Source organism: Phyllobates terribilis, unplaced genomic scaffold, assembly GCF_046119375.1.
Source record: "Phyllobates terribilis strain yellow unplaced genomic scaffold, ASM4611937v1 Scaffold_1__5_contigs__length_1240528914, whole genome shotgun sequence".
NCBI lineage: Eukaryota > Metazoa > Chordata > Amphibia > Anura > Dendrobatidae > Phyllobates > Phyllobates terribilis.
Genome location: NW_027362761.1, coordinates 1,232,664,928 through 1,232,691,656, shown reverse-complemented (window position 1 = coordinate 1,232,691,656; position 26,729 = coordinate 1,232,664,928). Strand labels below are relative to the sequence as shown.

Sequence of the window (26,729 nt, the reverse complement as noted above, 5' to 3'; positions counted from 1 at the left end):
TCTGTCCTCCCCCCTCATAGTCGTCTGTGCACTGTGTATACAGGTATCCCACCCTCGGCTGATGGGCCGTGCACAGAGACCCCGCTGCTGCTCCCCCCCATAGTTGTCTCTGCACTGTGTATACAGGTATCCCACCCTCGGCTGATGGGCCGCGCATGGAGACTGAACCACTGTGATACATAGATCCCTAATCCACCAATGAGAGCAGCACACAGGCCTGGCGCTTTCCTGCTTGTAGCACCGGAGCTTTCCTGCTTGTAGCACCGACGCTTTCCTGCTTGTAGCACCGATGTGCCTTCCTGTGCTGTATCTAAGCTGACGTATCACACACTATACCGCATTGCTTCTCAGAGAGCGCATTCCCATAAAGCATGGTGACCGCTTCAGTCCACGCGGCCATCACTTAGACAGTCCCAGCTTTGTCCTGCCGTCTGTACAGAACAGTCTGGTGTAAGGTCGGTCTCACATTTCATTTCTTGCCCGGTGTCTCCTCTCGTATATGAACGCCCTTTCTTAGTAGGTGAATAAACAAGAGACAACGGGCTGGATGGTAACGGCGCCTTTAATAAGACATTGCAGAGATGGTGCCTGAGCCAGCAGGACATGGTGCGGATGCATCTGTCCCGAGCGAGGGCGTACCTGTGACCACAGTATGAACCAGATCCGTCCACTCCACCCAATTCTAGTTCCAGTTAGGCTTTATTCCACTATGGAAGAGGCCACCCCTGCTCCCCTCCCCCAGTAAGGCCTTGTACACAACTGTAAAGAATGAGCCAGATGTAAGGAAACATGGCGCCTCGCGGAGGAAACCTGCTATCCAGAAGCACCTGAGGCTCCATCGTGTGAGCGAGGCCTTCCACTGATGTATTTTGTCAGTATTCTTCCGCCATTACCAATACAACGAGCGAGCTCCAGCCCGTGAACGGATGACAGCCTTGTCCGCGGCCGGTCTGGTCATTATACTGTTCCCATAAGAAGCCGCTTTCTTTGTATTGTCGGTATAGATTGGAGATGAGATTGATCCGCAGCTCTCGATACAAGCCCAGAGCCCGCTCCCGGTATGGGCCATCCATGTGACTGTACCTGTGCAGGGCCCTGACCACGAGATAGTTCATATTAATCCATATAGGGCCCCTCCAGTATGGGGGGTCATGCTCTGTGTTACGCTGCATAAATAAAGGACTGCTCTTGGACAAGGATCGGATACCATACGGGGTCCACAACCTGTCGGCATCTCGTAGATGATCCAGGATGCGACTAAGATTGGGGGAATCTGGAGATAAAATCTGTAGAATGAAAGGGAAGAGAGAGACGTAGCCCAGGGCACTGACAAACTGCAATTTTGGGGATTTTCTTACTACTCTGATTAATTTTGGAGGTGGGACACTACGAGGGTCTTGTCCAGGAACAGGCCTAGGGCGCTCCCATTCCAGGGCCACGTTCGCGGTGTGATTACCATAATCGGCATACGCCCCTAGTCTCTCAGACCAGTGCAGCTTGTCCAGTAAAGTGTTGTCTGCAAGCGCAGCGTGAGACTCCTCGTACCTCTGCCCATCTTCTCCAAGTAGTCTACAGATTGTGGCCATGACTTCAGATGCCAGAGTCATCCAGCACCGCAGGTCCACATGGCGCTCATCATCTGATGGGTGTGATGATCGAGGGTAGTCGTCCAAGCCGGATGTCAGCGTCTTTGGGTTCAAGAAGCGTAGCGTGTCCCTGTCTCGTCCGCGCCAGCGATATGTATATGGGAGAGGGCCGCTTTGCGTGCCATTGAACCATTCGTACCATGTCTGCAAGCGAGGAAAGGCCCTGCGAAGAAACTGCAGACCCTCAGTCGACACCGACCTATCCGCCAGCAGCTGTCGCAAGGCCAGGAACAGAGTAGGAGGGTTGGCGTTCACGTCCCACTGAACTACAAACTCAGCAGGCACTTTACTGCGAGCCTCAGCTCCCAGGATCTGCTCGCGGGGGATCCAGCCATCTGCATTCATCAAGTCCAGCCAGTGTGCCAGGGACTGCCAGGCCAACGTAGGGCTCCACCGGGCAATGAGCAGTAAATGGAAGCCCTCATCCCACAGGAAGCCTCGGGGAAAGAAGGAGCGGGATGGGACGGCGGTATAGAGAGGAGCCGGAGGGTAGGACACAGGTTCTGGATTGTACTGTGACTGCACTAGGGAGCTTCCATAGAAGTAGCCCATGCCCCCCAGCATGTTGGAAAGTGCAGCATGAGCAAAGGACACCTGCTCCGGGATGAAGCCTTTTTCCTCTAGATGGAAGAGTTCCCGGAAGCGATACTCCATACGTCTCCTGTGCATCTCCAGCTCCATAGAGAAAGGTGTGCCAGAAAGAGATCCTGGCCGCTGGGTGAAGCTGTCCGACTCGAACAGGATCTCCACCTTAGCGGGAAGATACAAAGTGACCTGGTGAATGATGACGTGGGAGTGATCCGAGCCGGGATGAGGTGGTGGGTGATAGGTATCGAGGCCGAAGTAACGCCGCTTATTGCTGGGATCGGCACCAGGGTGAGTGAAGCCATCTCTCATACTACTCCGCACAACGTCCGTGAGGTGGTGGAGTCCAGGGCAAACCGTCACCAGGTGGTTATAACTGTGAAGAAAGGAGAGCGGGTCATCCCGGGAGCAAGAGGGAGAAGAGAGGAGCAGGGGATCACACCTGTGATGCTGCACATATATAGTGCTGTGAAAAAGGCTTTGCCTCCGTCCTGATTTGTTTGTCACACTTAAATGTTTCAGATCACAAAACAAATTTACACATTATTCAAAGATCATGTTTTTAAATGAAGCTTTTTATTATTAAGGAAAAAAAGAAATCCAAACCTACAGGGCCCTGTGTGAGAAGGAGATTGCACCCTAAACCTAATAACTGGTTGGGCCCTTAGCAGCAACAATTGCAATCAAGCGTTTGCGATAACTGGCAATGAGTCTTTACAATGCCCTGGAGGAATTTTGGCCACTTATCTTTGCAGAATTGTTGTAATTCTGCCACATTGGAGGGATTCCGAGCATGAACCGCCTTCTTAAGGTCCGGCCACAGCATCTCAATCGGATAAAGGTCAGGACTGTGACTAGGCTACTCCAAAGTCTTCATTTTGTTTTTCTTAAGCCTTCAGAGTTGGACTTGCTGGTGTGTTTTGGATCATTGTCCTGTTGCATAACCCAAGTGCACTTCAGCTTGAGGTCATGAACAGATGTCCGGACATTCTCCTTCAGGATTTTTTGGTAGACAGCAGAGTTCATGGTTCCATTTACCACAGCAAGTCTTCCAGGTCCTGAAGCTGCAAAACAGCCCCAGACCATCACACTACCACCATATTTTACTGTTGGTATGATGTTCCTTTTCTGAAATGCTGTGTTACATCTACGCCAGATGTAATGGGACATACACCTTCCAGAAAGTTCAACTTTTGTCTCATCAGTCCACCGAGTAGTCTCCCAAAAGTCTTGGTAATCATCAAGATGTTTTCTGGCAAAACAGACAAATCTTTTTATTCTTTTTGCTCAGCAGTGGTTTTTGTCTTTTAACTGCCATGCGTGCCATTTTTGCCTAGTCTCTTTCTTCTGGTGGAGTCATGAACACTGACCATAAAGGGGTTGTCCACTACTAGGACAACCACTTCTTGAACTAACTATTTGGCAACAATAAAATAAAAATCTATACTTACCTCCGATGCTGGCGCTGCTCCAGCGCTGTCAGCAATCGTGGTCACAGTGTTGTGATGCGGTGGAATGACGTGATTCTCATCGCGCCCAATCAGCACTGGTGTCACGGTTCCCGCCTTCGTACAAACTGAACAGGACGTGGAATTTCCGGGCCGCAGCTGATCTCCGATTTTCTTTTCATGTTTACTTCGACAGGATGCGGGGAAAGTGACGCCAGCACTGATTGGGGGCCGGGCACCACATATAGTTTCACCACATCACAGCACTGGGTCTGCGAGTGCTGACGCCGCTGGAATGGCGCCAGCACCGGAGGCGAGTATAGTTTTTTTTTATTTTATTGGGGCCGAACATTTAGTTTAAGAAGGGTTTGTCCTAGTAATGGACAACCCCTTTAACTGAGGCAAGTGCGGCCTGCAGTTCTTTGGATGTTGTGGGGTGTTTTGTGACCTCTTGGATGAGTCGTCTCTGCGCTCTTGGGGTAATTTTGGTCGGTCGGACACTCCTGGGAAGGTTCACCACTGTTCCATGTTTTCGCCATTTGTGGATAACGTCTCTCACTGTGGTCCGCTGGAGTCCCGAAGCTTTAGAAATGGCTTTATAACATTTTCCAGACAGATCTCACTTTGTTTCTCATTTGTTCCTGAATATCTTTGGATGATGTCTAGCTTTTGAGGATCTTTTGGTCTACTTCACTGTGTCAGGCAGGTCCTATTTAAGTGATTTGATTGATAACAGGTGTGGCAGTAATCAGGCCTGTGTGTGGCTGGAGAAATTGAACTCCCAAAGATGTGAAAAAAAAACAGTTAAAAGATAAATTAAGGAAAGGAGGGGCAATCACTTTCTCACACAGGGCCCTGGAGGTTTGGATTTCTTTATTATTAAGGGAAAAAGACCTTTATTTATAAACTGCACTTTGTCACTTAAATGTTTCAGATCACAAAACAAATGTAAATATTAGACAAAGATAACACAAGTAACCACAAACATGCAAAAGAATAAGAAATCAGGAAGGGGGCAAATACTTTTTCACACCACTGTACATGACCATATCACAGGTGAGGAGAAGAGAGCAGGGTATCCTGGAAGCAATAACACACACACACACACACACACACACACACACACACACACACACACACACACACACACACAGCCCTATAGATGTGAGAAGAGAGGGGGTCATCCCAGGAGCAATACTGCACACACACAACCCTATAGAGGAGAGAAGAGAGCCGGGTATCCCGGGACAGTAATACCACACATACTGTGTATACAAGACAATGTCATACATGACCCTATAGATGTGAGAAGACAGTGAGTCATCCCGGGAGCAATACTAAACATACATAGAGAACAACAAAGGGTATATATAAAAAGTCTACGCCCCTGATGAAATACCATGTTTCCATCATATATAATAAGAAAAACTACAATAATGTGGTTGCATAAGTGTGCACACCCTCCTATAACTGGGGCTGTGGTGGTGTTTAGAATTAGCCGATCACATTCCCCCATGTTACACAGTAGTCCGCGCTCGGCCGCCGTCATCTACAGCGATTCTGATTAACTCCAGAGAAAGTGTCGCTACTCTAGGAGGATTTTTCCTGACATTTTCTGGTCAGTAAACAGCTGACAACACAGCAAAGGATCTCATTGTGGAAAGTTGTCAGTGAGGAGACGGGACAAAATCACTTCTCAGGAATTAGGTCTACCATGGACACTGCAAAGACGTCATCAAGGGTCTGAAATCTGGCAAGATCACCATCCCCACAGTGAGGCGTGGTGGGGTCAGCATTGTGCTCTGGGGATGCTTTTCGGTAGCTGGAACTGGGGTTTAGACAAGGGGGAGGGGATTATAAACAAACATCAAACAAGTTTTGATCAGAACCTTACGGCCTAAAAAGCTGATGAGGAGGAGGAATTTCACCTTTCAAAGTCAACAATCCTAAGTGTCCTCCAAAATCACCAAGAGAACGACTTCAACAGAAGAAGATGGAAGTTCTGGAATTACCGAGCCCAGACCTGAACCCAAGTGACAATCTGTGGTGATCTGAAGAGGGCGCTGTACACAGGAGATGCCCCCACAATCTGACAGATGTGGAGCTGCTGCAGGGAGGAGCCGGCGAAGATCCCCAATTCTAGATGTGCCGAGTGATAGACCCCGACCCAAAAAAGACTGAACGCTGCCAGAAACTCACAGGGGACTGCAACAAAGTATTAGTGTAAGGGTGTGCAGATTTATGCAAACACATTAATACACTTCTGTATTTTATTTTATTTTTTCACCAAATTCTTAATGGATTTGAACAGATTATGGGCAACAACGTCCTGAAATTATTCTTCTACATGGAAAACCCCAGGGATTTTATAGGGGTGTGTAGACTTTTTATATGCAGAGTAGAGCAGGTTATCTCAGGCCAGTGTCATACTGCACATACTGTGTATACAGGGCCATATATCATCCAGGACCCTATAGATGAGAGGAGGGGAGCGGGGCATCCGCAGCGGTGTAGGACCGCACACACATGCAGGGCTATATATCATACAGGACCCTATAGATGAGAGGAGGGGCGCGGGGCATCCGGGGCGGTGTAGGACAGCACAAACACATACAGGTCCATATATCATACAGGACCCTATAGATGAGAGGAGGAGAGCGGGGCATCCGGGGCGGTGCAGGACAGCACACACACACATACAGGACCATATATCATACAGGACCCTATAGATGAGAGGAGGGGAGAGGGGCATCCGGGGCGGTGTAGGACAGCACAAACACATACAGGGCCATATATCATACAGGACCCTATAGATGAGAGGAGGGGAGCGGGGCATCCGGGGCGGTGTAGGACAGCACACACACACACACACATACAGGGCCATATATCATACAGGACCCTATAGATGAGAGGAGGAGAGCGGGGCATCCGGGGCAGTGTAGGACCGCACACACATACAGGGCTATATATCATCCAGGACCCTATAGATGAGAGGAGGAGAGCGGGGCATGTGGGGCGGTGTAGGACCGCACACACACATTCAGGGCCATATATCATACAGGAACCTATAGATGAGAGAAGCAGAGCGGGGCATCCGGGGCAGTGTAGGACAGCACACACACATGCAGGGCCATATATCATACAGGATCCTATGAGAGGAGGAGAGCGGGGCATCCGCAGCGGTGCAGGACCGCACACACATACAGGGCCATATATCATACAGGACCCTATAGATGACAGGAGGAGAGCGGGGCATCCGGGGCGGTGTAGGACCACACACACATACAGGGCTATATATCATCCAGGACCCTATAGATGAAAGGAGGAGAGCGGGGCATCTGGGGCGGTGTAGGACCGCACACACACATGCAGGGCCATATATCATACAGGACCCTATAGATAAGACAAGGAGAGCGGGGCATCCGGGGCAGTGTAGGACCGCACACACAGGGCTATATATCATCCAGGACCCCATAGATGAGAGGAGGAGAGCGGAGCATCCGGGGCGGTGTAGGACCGCACACACATGCAGGGCCATATATCATACAGGACCCTATAGATGAGAGGAGGAGAGTGGGGCATCCGGGGCGGTGTAGGACCGCACACACACATGCAGGGCCATATATCATACAGGACCCTATAGATATGAGGAGGAGAGCGGGGCATCCGGGGCGGTGCAGGACCGCACACACACATGCAGGGCCATATATCATACAGGACCCTATAGATGAGAGGAGCAGAGCGGGGCATCCGGGGCGGTGTAGGACCGCACACACATACAGAGCCATGTATCATACAGGACCCTATAGATTAGAGGAGGAGAGCGGGGCATCCGGGGCGGTGTAGGACCGCACACACATACAGGGCCATATATCATACAGGACCCTATAGATGAGAGGAGGAGAGCGGGGCATCCGGGGCGGTGTAGGACCGCACACACATGCAGGGCTATATATTATACAGGACCCTATAGATGAGAGGAGCAGAGCGGGGCATCCGGGGCGGTGTAGGACCGCACACACATGCAGGGCCATACATCATACAGGAACCTATAGATGAGAGGAGGAGAGCGGGGCATCCGGGGCGGTGTAGGACCGCACACACATGCAGGGCTATATATTATACAGGACCCTATAGATGAGAGGAGGAGAGCGGGGCATCCGGGGCGGTGTAGGACCGCACACACATGCAGGGCTATATATCATACAGGACCATATAGATGAGAGGAGGGGAGCGGGGCATCCGGGGCGGTGTAGGACAGCACAAACACATACAGGGCCATATATCATACAGGACCCTATAGATGAGAGGAGAGGAGTGGGGCATCCGCAGCAGTGCAGGACTGCACACACATTCAGGGCTATATATCATACAGGACCATATAGATGAGAGGAGGGGAGCGGGGCATCCGCAGCAGTGCAGGACTGCACACACATTCAGGGCTATATATCATACAGGACCATATAGATGAGAGGAGGGGAGCGGGGCATCCGGGGCGGTGTAGGACAGCACAAACACATACAGGGCCATATATCATACAGGACCCTATAGATGAGAGGAGGGGAGTGGGGCATCCGCAGCAGTGCAGGACTGCACACACATGCAGGGCTATATATCATACAGGACCCTATAGATGAGAGGAGGGGAGCGGGGCATCCGGGGCGGTGTAGGACAGCACAAACACATACAGGGCCATATATCATACAGGACCCTATAGATGAGAGGAGGGGAGCGGGGCATCCGCAGCGGTGTAGGACTGCACACACATGCAGGGCTATATATCATACAGGACCCCATAGATGAGAGGAGGAGAGCGGGGCATCCGGGGCAGTGTAGGACCGCACACACAGGGCTATATATCATCCAGGACCCCATAGATGAGAGGAGGAGAGCGGGGCATCCGGGGCAGTGCAGCACACACACACATACAGGGCCATATATCATACAGGACCCTATAGATGAGAGGAGGAGAGCGGGGCATCCGGGGAAGTGTAGGACCGCACACACATACAAGGCTATATATCATCCAGGACCCTATAGATGAGAGGAGGGGAGCGGGGCATCCGGGGAGGTGTAGGACCGCACACACACATGCAGGGCCATATATCATACAGGACCCTATAGATGAGAGGAGAGCGGGGCATCCGGGGCGGTGCAGGACCGCACACACACATGCAGGGCCATATATCATATAGGACCCTATAGATGAGAGGAGGAGAGCGGGGCATCCGGGGCGGTGTAGGACCGCACACACATACAGGGCCATGTATCATACAGGACCCTATAGATGAGAGGAGCAGAGCGGGGCATCCGGGGCGGTGTAGGACCGCACACACATGCAGGGCTATATATTATACAGGACCCTATAGATGAGAGGAGCAGAGCGGGGCATCCGGGGCAGTGTAGGACCGCACACACATGCAGGGCTATATATCATACAGGACCCCATAGATGAGAGGAGAGTGGGGCATCCGGGGCGGTGTAGGACCGCGCACACATGCAGGGCCATATATCATACAGGACCCCATAGATGAGGGGAGCGGGGCATCCGGGGCGGTGCAGGACCGCACACACACACATACAGGACCATATATCATACAGGACCCTATAGATGAGAGGAGGGGAGCGGGGCATCCGCAGCGGTGCAGGACCGCACACACATGCAGGGCTATATATCATACAGGACCCCATAGATGAGAGGAGGGGAGCGAGGCATCCGGGGCGGTGTAGGACCGCACACACATGCAGGGCTATACATCATACAGGACCCCATAGATGAGAGGAGGGGAGCGGGGCATCCGGGGCGGTGTAGGACCGCACACACATGCAGGGCTATACATCATACAGGACCCTATAGATGAGAGGAGGGGAGCGGTGCATCCGCAGCGGTGCAGGACCGCATACACATGCAAGGCCATATATCATACAGGACCCTATAGATGAGAGGAGGGGAGCGGGGCATCCGGGGCGGTGCAGGACCGCACACACACATGCAGGGCCATATATCATACAGGACCCTATAGATGAGAGGAGGAGAGTGGGGCATCCGGAGCGGTGCAGGACCGCACACACATGCAGGGCCATATATCATACAGGACCCTATAGATGAGAGGAGGAGAGCGGGCCATCCGGGGCCGTGCAGGACTGCACACACATGCAGGGCCATATATCATACAGGACCCTATAGATGAGAGGAGGAGAGCGAGGCATCCGGGGCGGTGCAGGACCGCACACACATGCAGGGCTATATATCATACAGGACCCTATAGATGAGAGGAGGAGAGCGGGGCATCCGGGGCGGTGCAGGACTGCACACACATGCAGGGCCATATATCATACAGGACCCTATAGATGAGAGGAGGAGAGCGGGCCATCCGGGGCGGTGCAGGACCGCACACACATGCAGGGCTATATATCATACAGGATCCTATAGATGAGAGGAGGAGAGCGGGGCATCCGGGGCGGTGCAGGACCGCACACACATGCAGGGCTATATATCATACAGGACCCTATAGATGAGAGGAGGGGAGCGGGGCATCCGGGGCGGTGCAGGACCGCACACACATGCAGGGCCATATATCATACAGGACCCTATAGATGAGAGGAGGGGAGCGGGGCATCCGGGGCGGTGCAGGACCGCGCACACATGCAGGGCCATATATCATACAGTACCCTATAGATGAGAGGAGGGGAGCGGGGCATCCGGGGCGGTGCAGGACTGCACACACATGCAGGGCCATATATCATACAGTACCCTATAGATGAGAGGAGGGGAGCGGGGCATCCGGGGCGGTGCAGGACTGCACACACATGCAGGGCCATATATCATACAGTACCCTATAGATGAGAGGAGGGGAGCGGGGCATCCGGGGCGGTGCAGGACCGCACACACATACAGGGCCATATATCATACAGGACCCTATAGATGAGAGGAGGGGAGCGGGGCATCCGGGGCGGTGCAGGACCGCACACACACATGCAGGGCCATATATCATACAGGACCCTATGAGAGGAGGAGAGCGGGGCATCCGGGGCGGTGCAGGACCGCACACACACATGCAGGGCCATATATCATACAGGACCCTATGAGAGGAGGGGAGCAGGGCATCCGGGGCGGTGCGGGACCGCACACACATGCAGGGCTATATATCATACAGGACCCTATAGATGAGAGGAGGGGAGCGGGGCATCCGGGGCGGTGCAGGACCGCACACACATGCAGGGCCATATATCATACAGGACCCTATAGATGAGAGGAGCAGAGCAGGGCATCCGGGGCGGTGCAGGACCGCACACACATGCAGGGCCATATATCATACAGGACCCTATAGATGAGAGGAGCAGAGCGGGGCATCCGGGGCGGTGCAGGACCGCACACACATGCAGGGCTATATATCATACAGTACCCTATAGATGAGAGGAGGGGAGCGGGGCATCCGGGGCAGTGTAGGACCGCACACACATGCAGGGCTATATATCATACAGGACCCTACAGACGAAAGTGGGGCATTCGGGGCGGTATAGGACCGCACACACATACAGGGCCATATATCATACAGGACCCTATAGATGAGAGGAGGGGAGCGGGGCATCCGCAGCGGTGCAGGACTGCACACACATGCAGGGCTATATATCATACAGGACCCTACAGACGAAAGTGGGGCATCTGGGGCGGTGTAGGACCGCACACACATGCAGGGCTATATATCATACAGGACCCTATAGATGAGAGGAGGGGAGCGGGGCATCCGCAGCGGTGTAGGACCGCACACACATGCAGGGCTATATATCATACAGGACCCTATAGATGAGAGGAGAGCGGGGCATCCGCAGCGGTGCAGGACTGCACACACATGCAGGGCCATATATCATACAGGACCCTATAGATGAGAGGAGGAGAGCGGGCATCCGGGGCAGTGTAGGATGACACACATACATACAGGGCCATATATCATACAGGACCCTATAGATGAGAGGAGGGGAGCGGGGCATCCGGGGCGGTGTAGGATGACACACATACATACAGGGCTATATATCATACAGGACCCTATAGATGACAGGAGGAGAGCGGGGCATCCACAGCGGTGTAGGACCGCACACACATGCAGGGCCATATATCATACAGGACCCTATAGATGAGAGGAGGGGAGCGGGGCATCCGGGGCGGTGTAGGACCGCACACACATACAGGGCCATATAGATGAAAGGAGGAAAGCGGGGCATCTGGGGCGGTGTAGGACAGCACAAACACATACAGGACTATATATCATCCAGGACCCTATAGCTGAGAGGAGGGGAGCGGGGCATCCGGGGCGGCGTAGGACCGCACACACATACAGAACCATTCACCTGATCAGTCCACCGGCGCCGCCTTCTGGTTTGGGAAGGTGGATGTGGAAACTCCCCAGTTCCTCCGATGTTCCCGTCACCATGTTCAAACGATCTCGACCGTCCATGTGCGGTGTCAGCGAGCCCTGACCGTCTGTGGCCACATAGAACAGGATGGATACCAGCCGTACGGGGGACGACACATCCTGGTGGGGAAGGAGGAGGTCAGCGACTAGTGTCACCTGAAGAGTGCAGTCCCCGGCTCCCCCGCACAGGATCCGTCACCCCCATTGTCACCAGGGTAATGGTTTTCTCACATCGGGGGTCCCCACTATCCTCCAGCTCCAGTCTCCGCCATGTTGCCCTCCAGGTCTCTTCACAACCTCCGTCCGCAGGGTGAACCCCGAGTCTTTAATCTCCTGGATGCCAAAGTTGAGTCCATCGTGCATCAGCCACCCGTACCGTGTCAGACCATCGCCCTGCTCACATGTGTGGCGGAGAGATGGGGCCCCCGACTGCGAGAGCCACATGAGGCCTACAACAAGCACAAGAGACATTATACAGGGGAGGCTGAAATGGAGGAGGGGTGGAGTACTATTATACGGGAGGGGGGCAGTACACTGTACAGAGGGAGGCAGTATATTATACAGACGGGGGAATGGTATATTACGCACACACACAAGGAGGAGCGGTATATTATACACACAATGGGGGCAGTACATTATATACGGGGCGGGGTCGGTATATTATATAGAGGGTGGTGGAATATTATATATGGAGGTGGGTGGTATATTATATATGGGGTGGGAGGTATATTATATACAGGGGGTATTGTCATGGGTGTGTCAGAAGTGACAGTCGCCCTGCAGTTGGTTGCAGGAGATCTCTACGTTTGGCTTTACAGACTTCTTCTTAGAGCCAGGCTGTCTCTAAGACCCAGCTACCTCCCTCTGGCTAATTAACACCCTGCCTGGTTGTATAAATACCTGGTGTGTTCTAGAGGGAGGTGCCGGCGTTATTCATTACTACTTGTGAAGGCTTTAAGAAGAGCAGTACTTTGTCTTCTCTGGAGCTTGAGGCCGTATGCACATTTGTCTGGAGTCATCTAAAGCTAAGCAATTTCCCCGTTTGTGTACCCTTGTTGTCTATAGAGTTTAGTGGAGATCGACTGGTGCTCATATCCTTCCTTCCCTAGCCATACGCCAGGGAAGAGCCAGTATAGGGACGGTAGTTGAGACAAAGTGACACTACACCAGTCTAGGAGGTCTCCACTCCCCCCTTTCCCCTCTTCCCTTTGTGTTGCACAAAGTCTTTCCCACACCTTGCGTGACATTATCGCCAGCCGAGCACATTTTGAAAAGGAGAAAAAGAAAATAAAACTGACACTGTTTTTTTTCTTCTCCCCTCTGTGTGTTTTGGGCGTGGACTTTTTTTTCCCCTTGGTATGGGTACTGTTGCAGAGCAGTTCCGACGTCAGTCTCTGGAGGTGAATGACCTCCGTTGTGAGGTTCAGCAGCAGCAGCTACAGGTCGCCAATGTGGGGGTCTCTGCAGGTTTTCAGGAGATAGGGACAAGCTTTTTGTATTCAAGGAGGCCTGCAAATTGTATTTTAAACTCCGTCCTTACTCCTCCGGTAATATGGAGCAACGGGTTGGTATTGTGATCTCACTGCTGCAGGGAGATCCTCAGTCGTGGGCGTTTTCGTTACCGCAGGACTCTGTCTCCAGTCTGTGGAGGGGTTTTTCAGGGCTCTGGCCCTTATCTATGATGACCCTGACCGAGTCGCCTTGGCTGAGTCTAGGCTACGCCGCCTTCAGCAGGGGAATCGGTCAGTGGAAACGTACAGTTCGGAATTCCGTAGATGGCGACGGATTCTAAATGGAAGGACTCAGCCCTTAGAAGTCAATTTTGTGAGGGTCTTACTGAAAGGTTGAAAGATGCCTTGGCTGTATATGAAACCCCTCAGTCCTTGGAGGGTGCCAGGTCATTGGCCATATGTCTTGATAAATGCCATCTGGATAGACAGGTGGGACCACCTTCTCTGGGGCCTTCTTGTCGGTGTTGTGTACCTCAGCCAGGGGAGCAGTCTGGGGGTGAACCAGTACTGGGGGAGGTGGAGGAACCCATGCAGTTAGGGGGGTCTCTCTACATCATACATCTCACCGGAGATTCGCAGGAAAAAAGGTGTATGTTTTTTTTGTGGGAAAAAGGGACATTTTGTTGGGACCTGTCCTGCAATTCCTAAACAAAAGGAGTCTCGATTAACTCTTGGTAGTCTGGAGTTGGATAAACAAGCAGTTCCCGCTTTGTCCTGACAGCAGAGGTGGTGCTAGAGAGCAAAACCGAGAACATTTCTGTGTTTGGTGACAGTGGAGCCGGAGTCAGCGTGGTTGATGCTGAGTTTGTGAAAACTCATGGTCTTGCTTGCTGTGCTTTAGCTGAACCTATTTCCATCTTTGCCATTGACTCGGCGCCACTTGTACAGAAAGCATTTACTCAGCTTGTACATAATGTAAAACTGAGGGTGGGGTCAGTTCATTGTGAAATCATCCCTTGCTATGTTCTGGACAATCTTCCCACACCGATTGTCTTGGGTATACCTTGGCTTGTTAAACATAATCCGTTGGTGGATTGGCAAACCGGGGAGATTACTGAATGGGGAGATTACTGCCATGAGAACTGTCTAGATATTTCCATTGCTACAGTCTCTACTGAAATATTACCTACTTTTATGTCTGCTTTTCAGGACGTTTTTTCTGAGAGGGGGTGTCAGGATTTGCCTCCTCATCGTGCATATGACTGTCCTATTAACCTGACCCCCCGAGCTAAGCTACCGAAGTCCAGATTGTATAATCTTTCTGGCCCTGAGAGACAAGCCATGAAGGATTTCATTGCGGAAAGTCTGGAGAAGGGACATATCAGACCCTCATCTTCGCCCGTGGCGGCAGGGTTCTTCTTCGTGAAGAAAAAGATGGCGGTCTACGTCCCCGTTTAGATTAACGGGAATTAAATCAAATTACCATCCGGGATCCATACCCTCTTCTTCTGATTCCTGATCTGTTCAGCCCGGTTGTGGGAGCTAAGGTGTTCTCCAAGTTGGATTTTAGAGGAGCCTACAATCTGGTGAGAATCAGAGAAGGGGATGAATGGAAGACGGCGTTCAATACCCCAGAAGGTCATTTCGAGAGTCTGGTTTTGCCTTTTGGTTTGACCAATGCTCCTGCGGTATTCCAGCATTTCATACATTATATTTTCCATTATTTGGTGGGGAGGTTTGTGGTGGTCTGTCTGGACGATATTTTGGTTTATTCACCTGACTTTGAGACTCATAGGGGGCTTGTTAAGCAGATGCTTCTGATATTAAGGGATAACAAACTATATGCCAAACTAGAAAAGTATGTTTTCGCCGTCCAGGAGGTGCAGTTTTTGGGGTACCTGTTGTCATCGGGTTTTCTGATGGATCCGGAGAAGATCCGTGCAGTCCTTGATTGGGAACGTCACGAGAACCTGAAGGCTCTACAACATTTTCTGGGCTTTACTAATTTTTACCGGAAATTCATCCAAAATTACTCTTGTTATAGTGAAAGCCCTCACTGACATGACTAAGAAGGGGTCTGATTTTTTCAAATGGTCGGATGCTTCCCTCCAGGCTTTTTCTTCCTTAAAGAATCATTTTGCCCCTGCACCTATTCTCAGTCAACCTGATGTTTCCCAGCCCTTTATTGTGGAGGTCGATTCTTCGGATGTCGGGGTTGGGGCTGTGTTGTCTCAGAGTTCGTCCCCTGGTAAATGGCGTCCATGCGCCTTCTTTTCTAGAAAATTGTCTTCGGCTGAGAGAAATTATCACGTGGGTAATAGGGAGCTTTTGGAGATCAAATTGGTGTTCGAGGAATGGCGACATTGGTTGGAGGGGGCTGTCCATCCTATTACTGTTATTACTGACCATAAGAACCTGTCATATCTCCAGTCAGCTAAACGTCTCAACCCTAGGCAAGCCAGATGGTCCCTGTTTTTTACTAGGTTCAATTTTGTTGTCACTTTTCATCCAGGGGTCAAAAATATCAAGGCTGATGCTTTGTCCCGAAGCTTCCCTGGTGGTGGTGACCATGAGAACCCTGCTCCGATATTATAGAAATGGGTAGTTATTTCGGCTCTTTTTCCTGAACTGGAGGGTGAGGTGTTGGAGGCTCAGGGAGACGCCCCTGCCTCCTGCCCTTCAGGAAAGTTATTTGTACCATCTGATCTGCGTCATAAAGTAATCAAGGAACATCATAACTCTGTGCTTGCTGGGCATCCGGGTGGTAAGATAACCACGGACCTCCTCTATTTCATTTTTAGTGCCCGGTGTTGCATCGGGATGTGATTGAACACGTAGCTGCTTGTAGTATTTGCGCACGTTCTAAAGTATCGCACACCCGTCCGTCTGGTCCTCTTCTTCCGCTACCTATCCCTAGTAGGGCATGGACACACTTGTTCATGGATTTTATTACTGACCTACCGGTTTCTGCAGGCAAAACGGTGGTTTTGGTAGTAGTAGATAGGTTCAGTAAAATGGTTCACTTCGTTGCATTATTGGCACTTCCAAATGCCAAGACACTTGCTCAGGTCTTCATAAATGAGATCGTGAAGCTTCACGGGGTTCCCTCCGATGTGGTGTCACATCGGGGGACCCAGTTTGTTTCCAAGTTCTGGAAGGCATTCTGTTCTCGACTGGGGGTGCAGCTGTCCTTTTCCTCTGCCTTCCACCCTCAGTAGAATGGACAGACCGAGCATGTCAATCAGAATTTGGAGACCTACCTCAGGTGTTTCATCTCTGAAAATCAGGAGGATTGGGCATCCTACTTACCGCTGGCAGAATTTGCCATTAATAATCATTGTCAGGAATCCACTGTCAGGTCATCGTTCTTCGGCGCATACAGTTATCATCCGCAGTTTGGTACCTTTAGTGGGGGAGAAGCTTCACGAGTTCCTGAGGAGGAATGTTTTGCTTCGCCGCTCTCCTCGGTATGGCAGGGTGTTCTGTGTAATTTAAAGATCATGGGAGACAGGTATAAACGTATGGCTGACAGAAAACGCTTGCCAGATCCGGACCTGAATGTGAATGACTTTGTGTGGTTGTCTACCAGGAATATCAAGTTGAAGGTTCCTTCCTGGAAGCTGGGACCTAGGTTTATTGGTCCCTATAAAATAACCGCCGTCATTAACCCAGCAGCGTTTCGTCTTGAGCTTCCTCAGGCCCTTAAGATCCACAATGTGTGCCACAGGTCTCTGCTCAAGAAATATGTGGAACCTCTTGAGTCCTCTCCACTACTGCAGCCCCCAGTAATGGTTGATGGTAATCTGGAGTTTCAGAATTCGAGGATTGTAGATTCTCATCGCCAACGTCGTTCCCTACAATACTTGGTGCACTGGAAGGGTTATGGTCCAGAGGAGAGGATGTGGGTTTCAGCATCAGAGGTGAACGCTCCCAGGTTGTTTCATTCAATCCACACCTCTTATCCTGAGAAACCCGGTCCTGAGTGTTCGGAGGCCACTCAGAGGGGGGTTACTGTCACGGGTGTGTCAGAGGTGACATTCACCCTGCAGTTGGTTGCAGGAGATCTCTACGCTTGGCATTACAGACATGTTCTTAGAGGCTGTCTCCAGGACCCAGCGGCTACCTTCCTCTGGCTAATTAACACCCTGCCTGGGTGTATAAATACCTGGTGTGTCAGAGGGAGGTACCAGCGATATTCATTACTGCTTGTGAAGGCTTTAGCAAGAGCAGTACTTCTTCCTTTCTGGAGCTTGAGGACGTGTGCGCATTTGTCTGGCGTCGTCTAAAGCCAAGCAATTTACCCCTGTTTGTTCTCCCTTGTTGTCTTTAGTGTTCAGTGGGGATTGACTAGTGCTCACCTCCTCCCTTCCCTAGCCTTAGCCAAATGAAAGGGAAAGACAGGCCGAGGCATGTGGCGATTGGTGAAGAGCCAATACAGGGACGTTAGGGGGGGCTGTATATTATATGTAGAGGTGGGTGGTATATTATGTACGTGGCAGGGGGCAGCATATTATATAGAGGGTGGCGGTATATTATATAGAGGGTGGCGGCATATTATATAGAGGGTGGGCGGTATATTATATATGGGGTGGGCGGTAAATTCTATATAGAGGTGGGCGGTAAATTATGTAAGTGGCAGGGGGCGACATATTATATACGGGCTGGGCAGTATATTACATATAGAGTTGGGCGGTATATTATATATAGAGTTGGGCGGTATATTATATATGGGGCTGTGGTGGTATATTAAATAGAGGGGTGGGCGGTATATATTATAAAGAGGGGTGGGCGGTATATTATATAGAGCGTGGGCGGTATATTTTATATAGAGGGTGGGCGGTATATTTTATATAGAGGGTGGGCGGTATATTTTATATAGAGGGTGGGCGGTATATTTTATATAGAGGGGTAGGCGGTATATTTTATATAGAGGGGTAGGCGGTATATTTTATATAGAGGGTGGGCGGTATATTTTATATAGAGGGGTAGGCAGTATATTTTATATAGAGGGGTAGGCAGTATATTTTATATAGAGGGGTAGGCAGTATATATTATATAGAGGGGTAGGCAGTATATATTATATAGAGGGGTAGGCGGTATATTTTATATAGAGGGGTAGGCGGTATATTTTATATAGAGGGGTAGGCGGTATATTTTATATAGAGGGGTAGGCGGTATATTTTATATAGAGGGGTAGGCGGTATATATTATATAGAGGGGTAGGCGGTATATATTATATAGAGGGGTAGGCGGTATATATTATATAGAGGGTGGGTGGTATATTTTATAGAGAGGGGTAGGCGGTATATATTATATAGAGGGGTAGGCGGTATATTTTATATAGAGGGGTAGGCGGTATATATTATATAGAGGGTGGGTGGTATATTTTATATAGAGGGGTAGGCGGTATATATTATATAGAGGGGTAGGCGGTATATTTTATATAGAGGGTGGGTGGTATATTTTATATAGAGGGGTAGGCAGTATATATTATATAGAGGGGTAGGCGGTATATTTTATATAGAGGGGTAGGCGGTATATTTTATATAGAGGGTGGCGGTATACAGTATATTATAGACGGGGGTCTGTATTGTATACGGGGGGGGGGGGCAGTACACTGCACTTTATCACCTGTGACCACCCCCCGCCGGCTCCGCGTCTTCATCCCCAGATAGACCTGCGGCCGGTACGTTCCCCAGTAGAGCGCGGTGTCGGTGGAGCGGTCGGTGTCGGGGCTCAGGATGCGCGGGGCGGGGTGCAGGGTCGCCACCTTCTCCTCCAGGCTCCACCTCCGGTACCGGCTGTACCCGAACGCCCCGATGGCGAGCAGTGCGGACAGGACGGCCAGCGGCAGGACACGGCTCTGCTCCGGGGGTCTCGGCACTCGTCTGGGGGGCGGGGGGCGACCCTCACTGCCGCCATGACGCCTCCGATCCCGGCTCATCCTGGACCTGGGGGAAAGCAGAACCGTGAGAATCCCCCCCGTGGAGGACTACAACCACCAGCAGACCATACTCCTGATAGTCACGTGATCTACCGCACACCGCCAGGAGACATCTACACCAACCTGAGAGCTGCGCTCGGTCGTTCCCCATCGGCCGATCCTCTCGTCTAGAGATCGGACCAGACACAATGGTGAGCGATCCCAGTGACCGGGGCTGTTGCCAGGTAACGAGCGCTCAGCGGTAACTTACCGGCTGCCGCGCTTCCTGATTGGCTGAGCGGAAGTCGGAAGTGACATGTGACACGTGGAGAAATGACCGGAAGCGAGCAGGTGCTGGACGCCATCTTTGTACTCCCGGAAGTCGGCCGTGAAGACGCTCTACGTGCTGCGCGCTCTCCACCGTGCGTGACTCCGTCTGCTGCTCTTGCACATGCGCACAAGTGTTCGCCTTTTCCTTATGGCCAAATGGAGAAATGACCAATAGTTCAGCGGCCGAGGAGGAGCCTGGGGGCTGTGACATCATGTGACACGTGTCCGAGGTTGAGCACGAGGTCCGGGGCGGCGGAGGGTGAGGGGCTCCAGGGGGACACAGCACATGGATTGGGACAATGGAGGACGCCGTGCTCAGTCCAAGATGGCGGCGGGTCCGGGGTCTCCCTTCAGGCCACTCTGTCTCTGGTGGTCCCTGTTGCTCGGTGCTTTACATCTGTCTCTACAGTGACATGTAAAAGTTTGTGCACCCCTGGTCAGATTCCTGCTATAGTGAACAGTTCAGCAAGTTCAGGCTGAAATTATGAAGATTTTCCTCTTTTACATTTTAGAAATTACAAAAAGTAAAATGGGCCGATGCAGAAGTCTGTGCACCCGTGGAGATCTGTGCTCAGGTAACTTTGACCAAGGTGTCAGAGGTTAATTAGCCTGTTAGGGTTCTGGCTTGTTCACTATCATCGTTAGATAAGGCCGGTGATGCACAATAACCAGCTTTATAGAAACCTCCTCTAACCTTCTGCCAAAACTAGCAGCCATGGGGTCTTCTAAGCAGCCGCCGAGCTCTGAGAATGGTGGAGGCCACAAAGCAGGAGAAGCTATAAGAAGATAGCAAAGCGTTTACAAGTTGCCCTTTTCTCAGTTCAAAATGTAATTAAGAAATGGCAGATACCAGGAACAGTGGAGGTCAAGATAAGGTCTGGAAGACCAAGCAACATTTCAGTGAGAGCTGCTCGTAGGATTGCTAGAGAGGCAAATCAGAACTAGTGTTGAGCGAATTTGTTTGGCATTTCAAATTCGTGTTCATGGTTCCGGCTTGTTCGTGCCCAAAAATCAGCTCCACCTACGAGCATCCCTGATTTGCCACGCTGTCACACAGATAATATGTTCGTGGGCGGAGCCGATTTTTTGGGCGCTAACAAGCCGGAACCCTGAACACGAATTTGAAATGCCAAACAAATTCGCTCAACACTAATCAGAAACCCGGCTTGACTGCAAAAGACCTTCAGAGCAGACTCTGGAGTTGTGGTACATTGTTCTGCTGTTCAGAGAGACCTGCACAAATATGGCCTTCATGGAAGAGTCATCAGAAGAAAACCTCTCCTGCATCCTCACCATAAAATTCAGTGTCAGAAGTGCAAAAGAACATTTAATCATGCCTGGTGCATTGTGGAAACAAGTCCTGCGACCGATGAGGTAAAATAAAACTCTGTGGCCACAATGATCACAGGTATGTGTGGAGAAAAAGGGCACAGAATGTCATAGAAAATATTCAGAATCCCCCCTCCCCTATAGTATTTGTCACAGGAGAAGAGCTAGCAATCTAGACAGCTGCCTTTATGCAAATGGCAGGGGACAAAAGAGGTGGCAAACTCAATTGTCCAGGCTAATTAGCATACGAATGTAACTCCTAGTAGCAGAGACCTGTGAGAAATAGACACCTCAACATAGGGGCCAGAGATTAAAAGAAAGGAAACAGCTCGTTTAAGCTTCAAAGAAATTCTATCACACTCTGTGCAATAACAGGGTCATCCTCATTTGCAAACTCCTTTTGCTCACCAGACTCGTAGGCACCAACACGAAATATGGAATATCGGAAGTTCTATAATTCTGATCATGATGGGACCCACATTTTTACCAGAGGTGCTAGCTAAGGAACAATACAAATGCTTTTCCTTATCTGAGAGCCCTACGGATGAGCTGTAACACCAGAGGGCAGAGATAACCAATGGCAGTTATGTCTAGTCTCTAAAGAAATGTAAATTCGTAATAAAAAAAATTATGGTGTCACTTGCGAACTTCTGCAATCAACCAGTGAGACGTTATTGCAAAAATTAGAGATTTTAATAAAACCATGAAGGGTGGACATGAGCCCATGTGAGGTCATCCAGGGGAGAGGGTGGGCAGGGCCCCACTTTGGCATAAAAGATCCATCTGAGCCTGGATCTATACTCATGCCAGGAGATACACATTTTTGTGTAAGCAGGGGTCCCGTTCCATAACAGCCATAAGTGGAGTGCTTCCCTCCAGCTAAACTGAATCGTCTCTGCGATCGGTTAGTAATTCTCTTTTGTTAATCCATTTTTATTTTGTGTAACTGTATATGCTGTATTGTCTTGTCCCCCTTTGTAAAATCCTTGTATATTTTTCATAAACACTGCCTCCCTTTTGGATTAAATATAAAATGTAATAGTCCTGTTTCTTTTGCTCTGTAATCGTTCCTCCCCCGAAGCCATATATGCTACCAGAACGCAGGCGTCGGACCAGGCCTGTATTATATTTTCAAACTGATCGGTGGTGGCAGTGAATAATCGTAATTGGGCTATCGTGAAGCTGGCAGCGATCGTACGGAAGCATATACATATATTCCATGCGTTGGAATTCGGAGGTGTATACGCCGTACGCTCACTGCTCGCTTGCCGATAGCTACATAGTGAGTAATCAGAATCGTATGTGCACGAATCCCTGACAGTTCTCCACAATGCCGCACCTTTTACATGACTGCTCTTCTCTCCGCTCAGTTAATCACCTACAACTCTCATCCTCACCTTCATATCAAGAAAGGAATAGGACTTCTCTTATGCTGCACATGTTTTGTGAACTGTGTGACAATACAGTTTATAATCTTAATCAGCCAGATGATTAGATTTGTTAAGCCAAGAGAAATGCACTATTGTGTTTCTGTTGACTTGTGAATGTATATGTATTTCTGTGGCTGGTCAAGAAGGACAGACCAGTATTTGTATAACTCTGATTGCTGTCTCCTCTTAGGTCTGTGAACAATGATGTTTGTTAATATGCTAGTTACATATTATACTAAGCTAGCTAGTTTATTTACAAGAACCCCTGCTATAGCAAGTATGTAGATTGATTAAATGCACAAACAATGAGACCTGAGCGCTGTTGAATAATATCACCCATAACCTGTGACTGATGACCATAGCCACGTATGTAAATATAAAAAAGAGTTTTTCTATCCTGCTGCAAAGAGATTTGAAATAGAGATTGGAAAGAGACCATCAGCTTGAAAGCATGGCTTTAACCAAAGAGACACAGATTTGGATTCTACATGATTTCCGCCTAAGGGTATATGGCCCTGATTGGAAAGATATGGATCTGCTCCATTGACCATCAGAGAGCCCATGGATACATTTAGGGAGATCAGGTTTGGATGATGAAGTCACCTGGCCCCAAGGATATGTTTGGGGTTGCCAGGTGGGACCCACCAGTCGCCTGGAACCCATGGAGACATTCGGAGAAGCCAGATTGGGATCAGTCGGTAATCTGGCCCCATGGAAACTCTCGGAGAGGCCAGGGTGGGACCCTCGTGTCTCCTGGCCTTGTACCTCGATGGACTACCTTCTCTCCATGGGGCCCGCCAGAAGCGGGGGGCCACTGGTTGAGGTAGTTAGCCTGGAAGTCCCAGAGTCGCAGCTGTTCTATCCCAGGCGGGCAGAGAAGGAAGGGTGAGACTGTGTAATGTTCCACCATCTTGGGGACCTGCTGGGACTGTTCTATGTGTTTATTGTCCGCTTTGTGGTTCAATAAAGTATTGCCACGCTGTTACCCTCACTTGCCCTACTATTTTAGACTTGTGTGAAAGCGTTTCTTCTTGGGAGACTGCACTTTCACATCTGGTGGTTTGGAATTTGACTGAACCAACTTAACGAACAAAGGTCTTACGTTATCAGCTGTTATGAGCACTTATACCGATGACGCTCTCTCTATTCCAAGCGCTCATGCGAATGCTACAGTTCTCTCTCCAGCACTCATACAAATGCTTGTGCTCATACCAACGCTCTCTATTCAGCGCTCATACTGCTGATGCTGTAAGTCCCATTCCTATGCTCCCACTCTGTCCAGCTCTCATATTGATGACGCCGTTCTGTTCAGCGCTCATACCGACTCCCCTCTGTCCTGCGTTCATACTGACGCCACCTCTCTGCTCAGTGCTCATACTGACAACATACTTGTGCTTGTACCATCACCGTTGTTCTCTAGCGCTCATACCAATGACATGCTCTATCGAATGCTAATAACTACAACCCTCTGTTCAGTGCTCATACCGACACCACCTCTCTGCCCAGTGCTTGTACCATCACCACTCCACCCAGCACTCATACCATCACCACTCCACCCAGCACGCATACCATCACCACTATCCAGCACTCATACCATCACCACTCCACCCAGCACGCATACCATCACCACTATCCAGCACTCATACCATCACCACTCCACCCAGCACGCATACCATCACCACTCCACCCAGCACGCATACCATTACCACTCCACCCAGCACGCATACCATTACCACTCCACCCAGCACTCGTACCATCACCACTCCACCCAGCACTCGTACCATCACCACTCCACCCAGCACTCATACCACTTCACCCAGCACTCATACCATCACCACTCCACCCAGCACTCATACCATCACCACTCCACCCAGCACTCATACCATCACCACCCAGCACTCATACCATCACCACTCCACCCAGCACTCATACCATCACCACTCCACTCCACCCAGCACTCATACCACTCCACCCAGCACTCATACCACTCCACCCAGCACTCATACCATCACCACTCCACCCAGCACTCGTACCATCACCACCCAGCACTCATACCATCACCACTCCACCCAGCACTCATACCACTCCACCCGGCACTCATACCACTCCACCCAGCACTCATACCATCACCACTCCACCCAGCACTCATACCATCACCACCCAGCACTCATACCATCACCACTCCACCCAGCACTCATACCATCACCACTCCACCCAGCACTCGTACCATCACCACCCAGCACTCATACCATCACCACTCCACCCAGCACTCATACCACTCCACCCAGCACTCATACCATCACCACTCCACCCAGCACTCATACCACTCCACCCAGCACTCATACCATCACCACTCCACCCAGCACTCATACCACTCCACCCAGCACTCATACCATCACCACTCCACCCAGCACTCGTACCATCACCACCCAGCACTCATACCATCACCACTCCACCCAGCACTCATACCACTCCACCCAGCACTCATACCATCACCACTCCACTCCACCCAGCACTCATACCACTCCACCCAGCACTCATACCACTCCACCCAGCACTCATACCATCACCACTCCACCCAGCACTCGTACCATCACCACTCCACCCAGCACTCGTACCATCACCACTCCACCCAGCACTCGTACCATCACCACTCCACCCAGCACTCGTACCGATGCTGCCGCTCCCCAGTGCTCATACCATCACCACTCCACCCAGCACTCATACCACTCCACCCAGCACTCGTACCACTCCACCCAGCACTCGTACCACTCCACCCAGCACTCGTACCACTCCACCCAGCACTCGTACCATCACCACTCCACCCAGCACTCGTACCATCACCACTCCACCCAGCACTCGTACCATCACCACTCCACCCAGCACTCGTACCGATGCTGCCGCTCCCCAGTGCTCATACCAATGACATACTCTATCGAATGCTAATAATTACGACCCTCCAACGCTCATAACAATGGTGATGCTTTGTCTATCGCTCATACCGGAGCCGCTGCTTTCTGTCCAGGGCTCATACGGACGTTGGTGCTCTCTGTTGTCAGTCACACAGGTGTCATGTTCCTCTATAATTGTCTTCATGACCGTCCCACTTGTCTACAAAGTTCTCCACAATGCCGCACCTTTGCACACTGCTGCTCCCTCGATCCCCCATGCTTGAAGTCTGCTCAGTTAATGATCTACAATCCTCATCCTCCCCCCTCCTATCGAGAAAGGAGTAGGACTTCTCTCATGCTGCACACGTGTTGTGAACCTCACTGTCTCGGATAAGACTTGCCCTACTATTCTAGGCTTGGGTGTAGGTTTCTTCTGGGAGGACCATGTTTGCACATCTGGTGATTTGGAATTTCACAGACCCAACCTAAGAACAAAGGTCTATTGTTATCAGCTGTTATCACAATGCAGGCAGCTAGAGAACCTACTAATGAAAGCGGTATCTGGAGACATCTTGGTTCCAATGATCCAGTTGACACAAGGCAAGTTATGTGAAGTGATGTGCAGATAACCTTGTTCATTTCTGATCTGCCTCCTTAGGTGTTTGGTCGTACAGAGGAATCTAAAGGGTCCAAGCGCTTTGGTGCTTCCTCCAGACTTGAGGAATGGAACATATAAAGGACAGGTCCCTCAGTTTCTGCACCTTTTCATTATTTTCTGCAGGCCATTAGGAATTATTATTAGGAATTCCCACTTTATTCGCATTGCACAAAGTAGGACGTTCAATGGATAAAAGCTGAACACCTCCCTTAAAACGTATCTGTCACTAGATCCCATATAACCATGACCGGTTCAGAAAATGCAACTCGCAGAACTTGTTGGAGGTTTCTAGACTTTCTGACCTGTTTAAATTAGTTTATTCTTGTAATACGTGTATGAAACTAGTGGTGATTCAACCCATCAATATTCAGTTTAATGTCCTCCCTGCCACAAGCGGCAGAGTAATTGACAAGCAAGCCCTTCCCCAGGTCTGGAGAAATCCACCGTGTGCTACCATAGATATAATGTACACATATCCGGGTTACACTTGCAGAAAATGGGGTTAGAAACTGTGATTGCACAGTGGATGTGTTGCCAGAAGACCGGCTGGCCGGTCCTTACTCTAGTGATCTGCCGACTGTAGTGTCTAATGAGCACGTGCAAGATCTCAGCAGCCACTTTGCG

The 26,729-nt window shown here is 50.5% G+C and overlaps 1 protein-coding gene across 2 annotated transcripts; it reads right to left on the bottom strand.

The window, feature by feature from the left end:
* Positions 1 to 544: 544 nt before the first annotated feature.
* Positions 545 to 19,887, bottom strand: MOGS (mannosyl-oligosaccharide glucosidase). Of its 2 annotated transcripts, none has more exons than XM_073650153.1 (5): positions 19,739 to 19,887; positions 19,176 to 19,495; positions 12,325 to 12,542; positions 12,029 to 12,213; positions 545 to 2,607 (listed from the first exon to the last, which is right to left on the bottom strand). In XM_073650153.1, the coding sequence occupies exons 1-5, from the start codon at positions 19,783 to 19,785 to the stop codon at positions 873 to 875; spliced, it is 2,505 nt and encodes an 834-aa protein (XP_073506254.1). In that variant the 5' UTR covers positions 19,786 to 19,887; the 3' UTR covers positions 545 to 872. The 2 variants fall into 2 exon arrangements, with proteins under 2 accessions (XP_073506254.1, XP_073506261.1); XM_073650160.1 differs by having other exon boundaries at positions 19,612 to 19,808.
* Positions 19,888 to 26,729: the final 6,842 nt, after the last annotated feature.

What these genes read in the sequence shown, in the direction of transcription:
- MOGS (XM_073650153.1), bottom strand. Translation starts at nt 19,785, where the DNA reads ATGTCACTTCCGACTTCCGCTCAGCCAATCAGGAAGCGCGGCAGCCG. An exon ending in ATCAGGAAGCGCGGCAGCCG is followed by an intron (nt 19,496 to 19,738) that starts GTAAGTTACCGC and finishes GCTTTCCCCCAG; the next exon opens with GTCCAGGATGAGCCGGGATC. An exon ending in GGCGCCGGTGGACTGATCAG is followed by an intron (nt 2,608 to 12,028) that starts GTGAATGGTTCT and finishes CTTTCTTCACAG; the next exon opens with TTATAACCACCTGGTGACGG.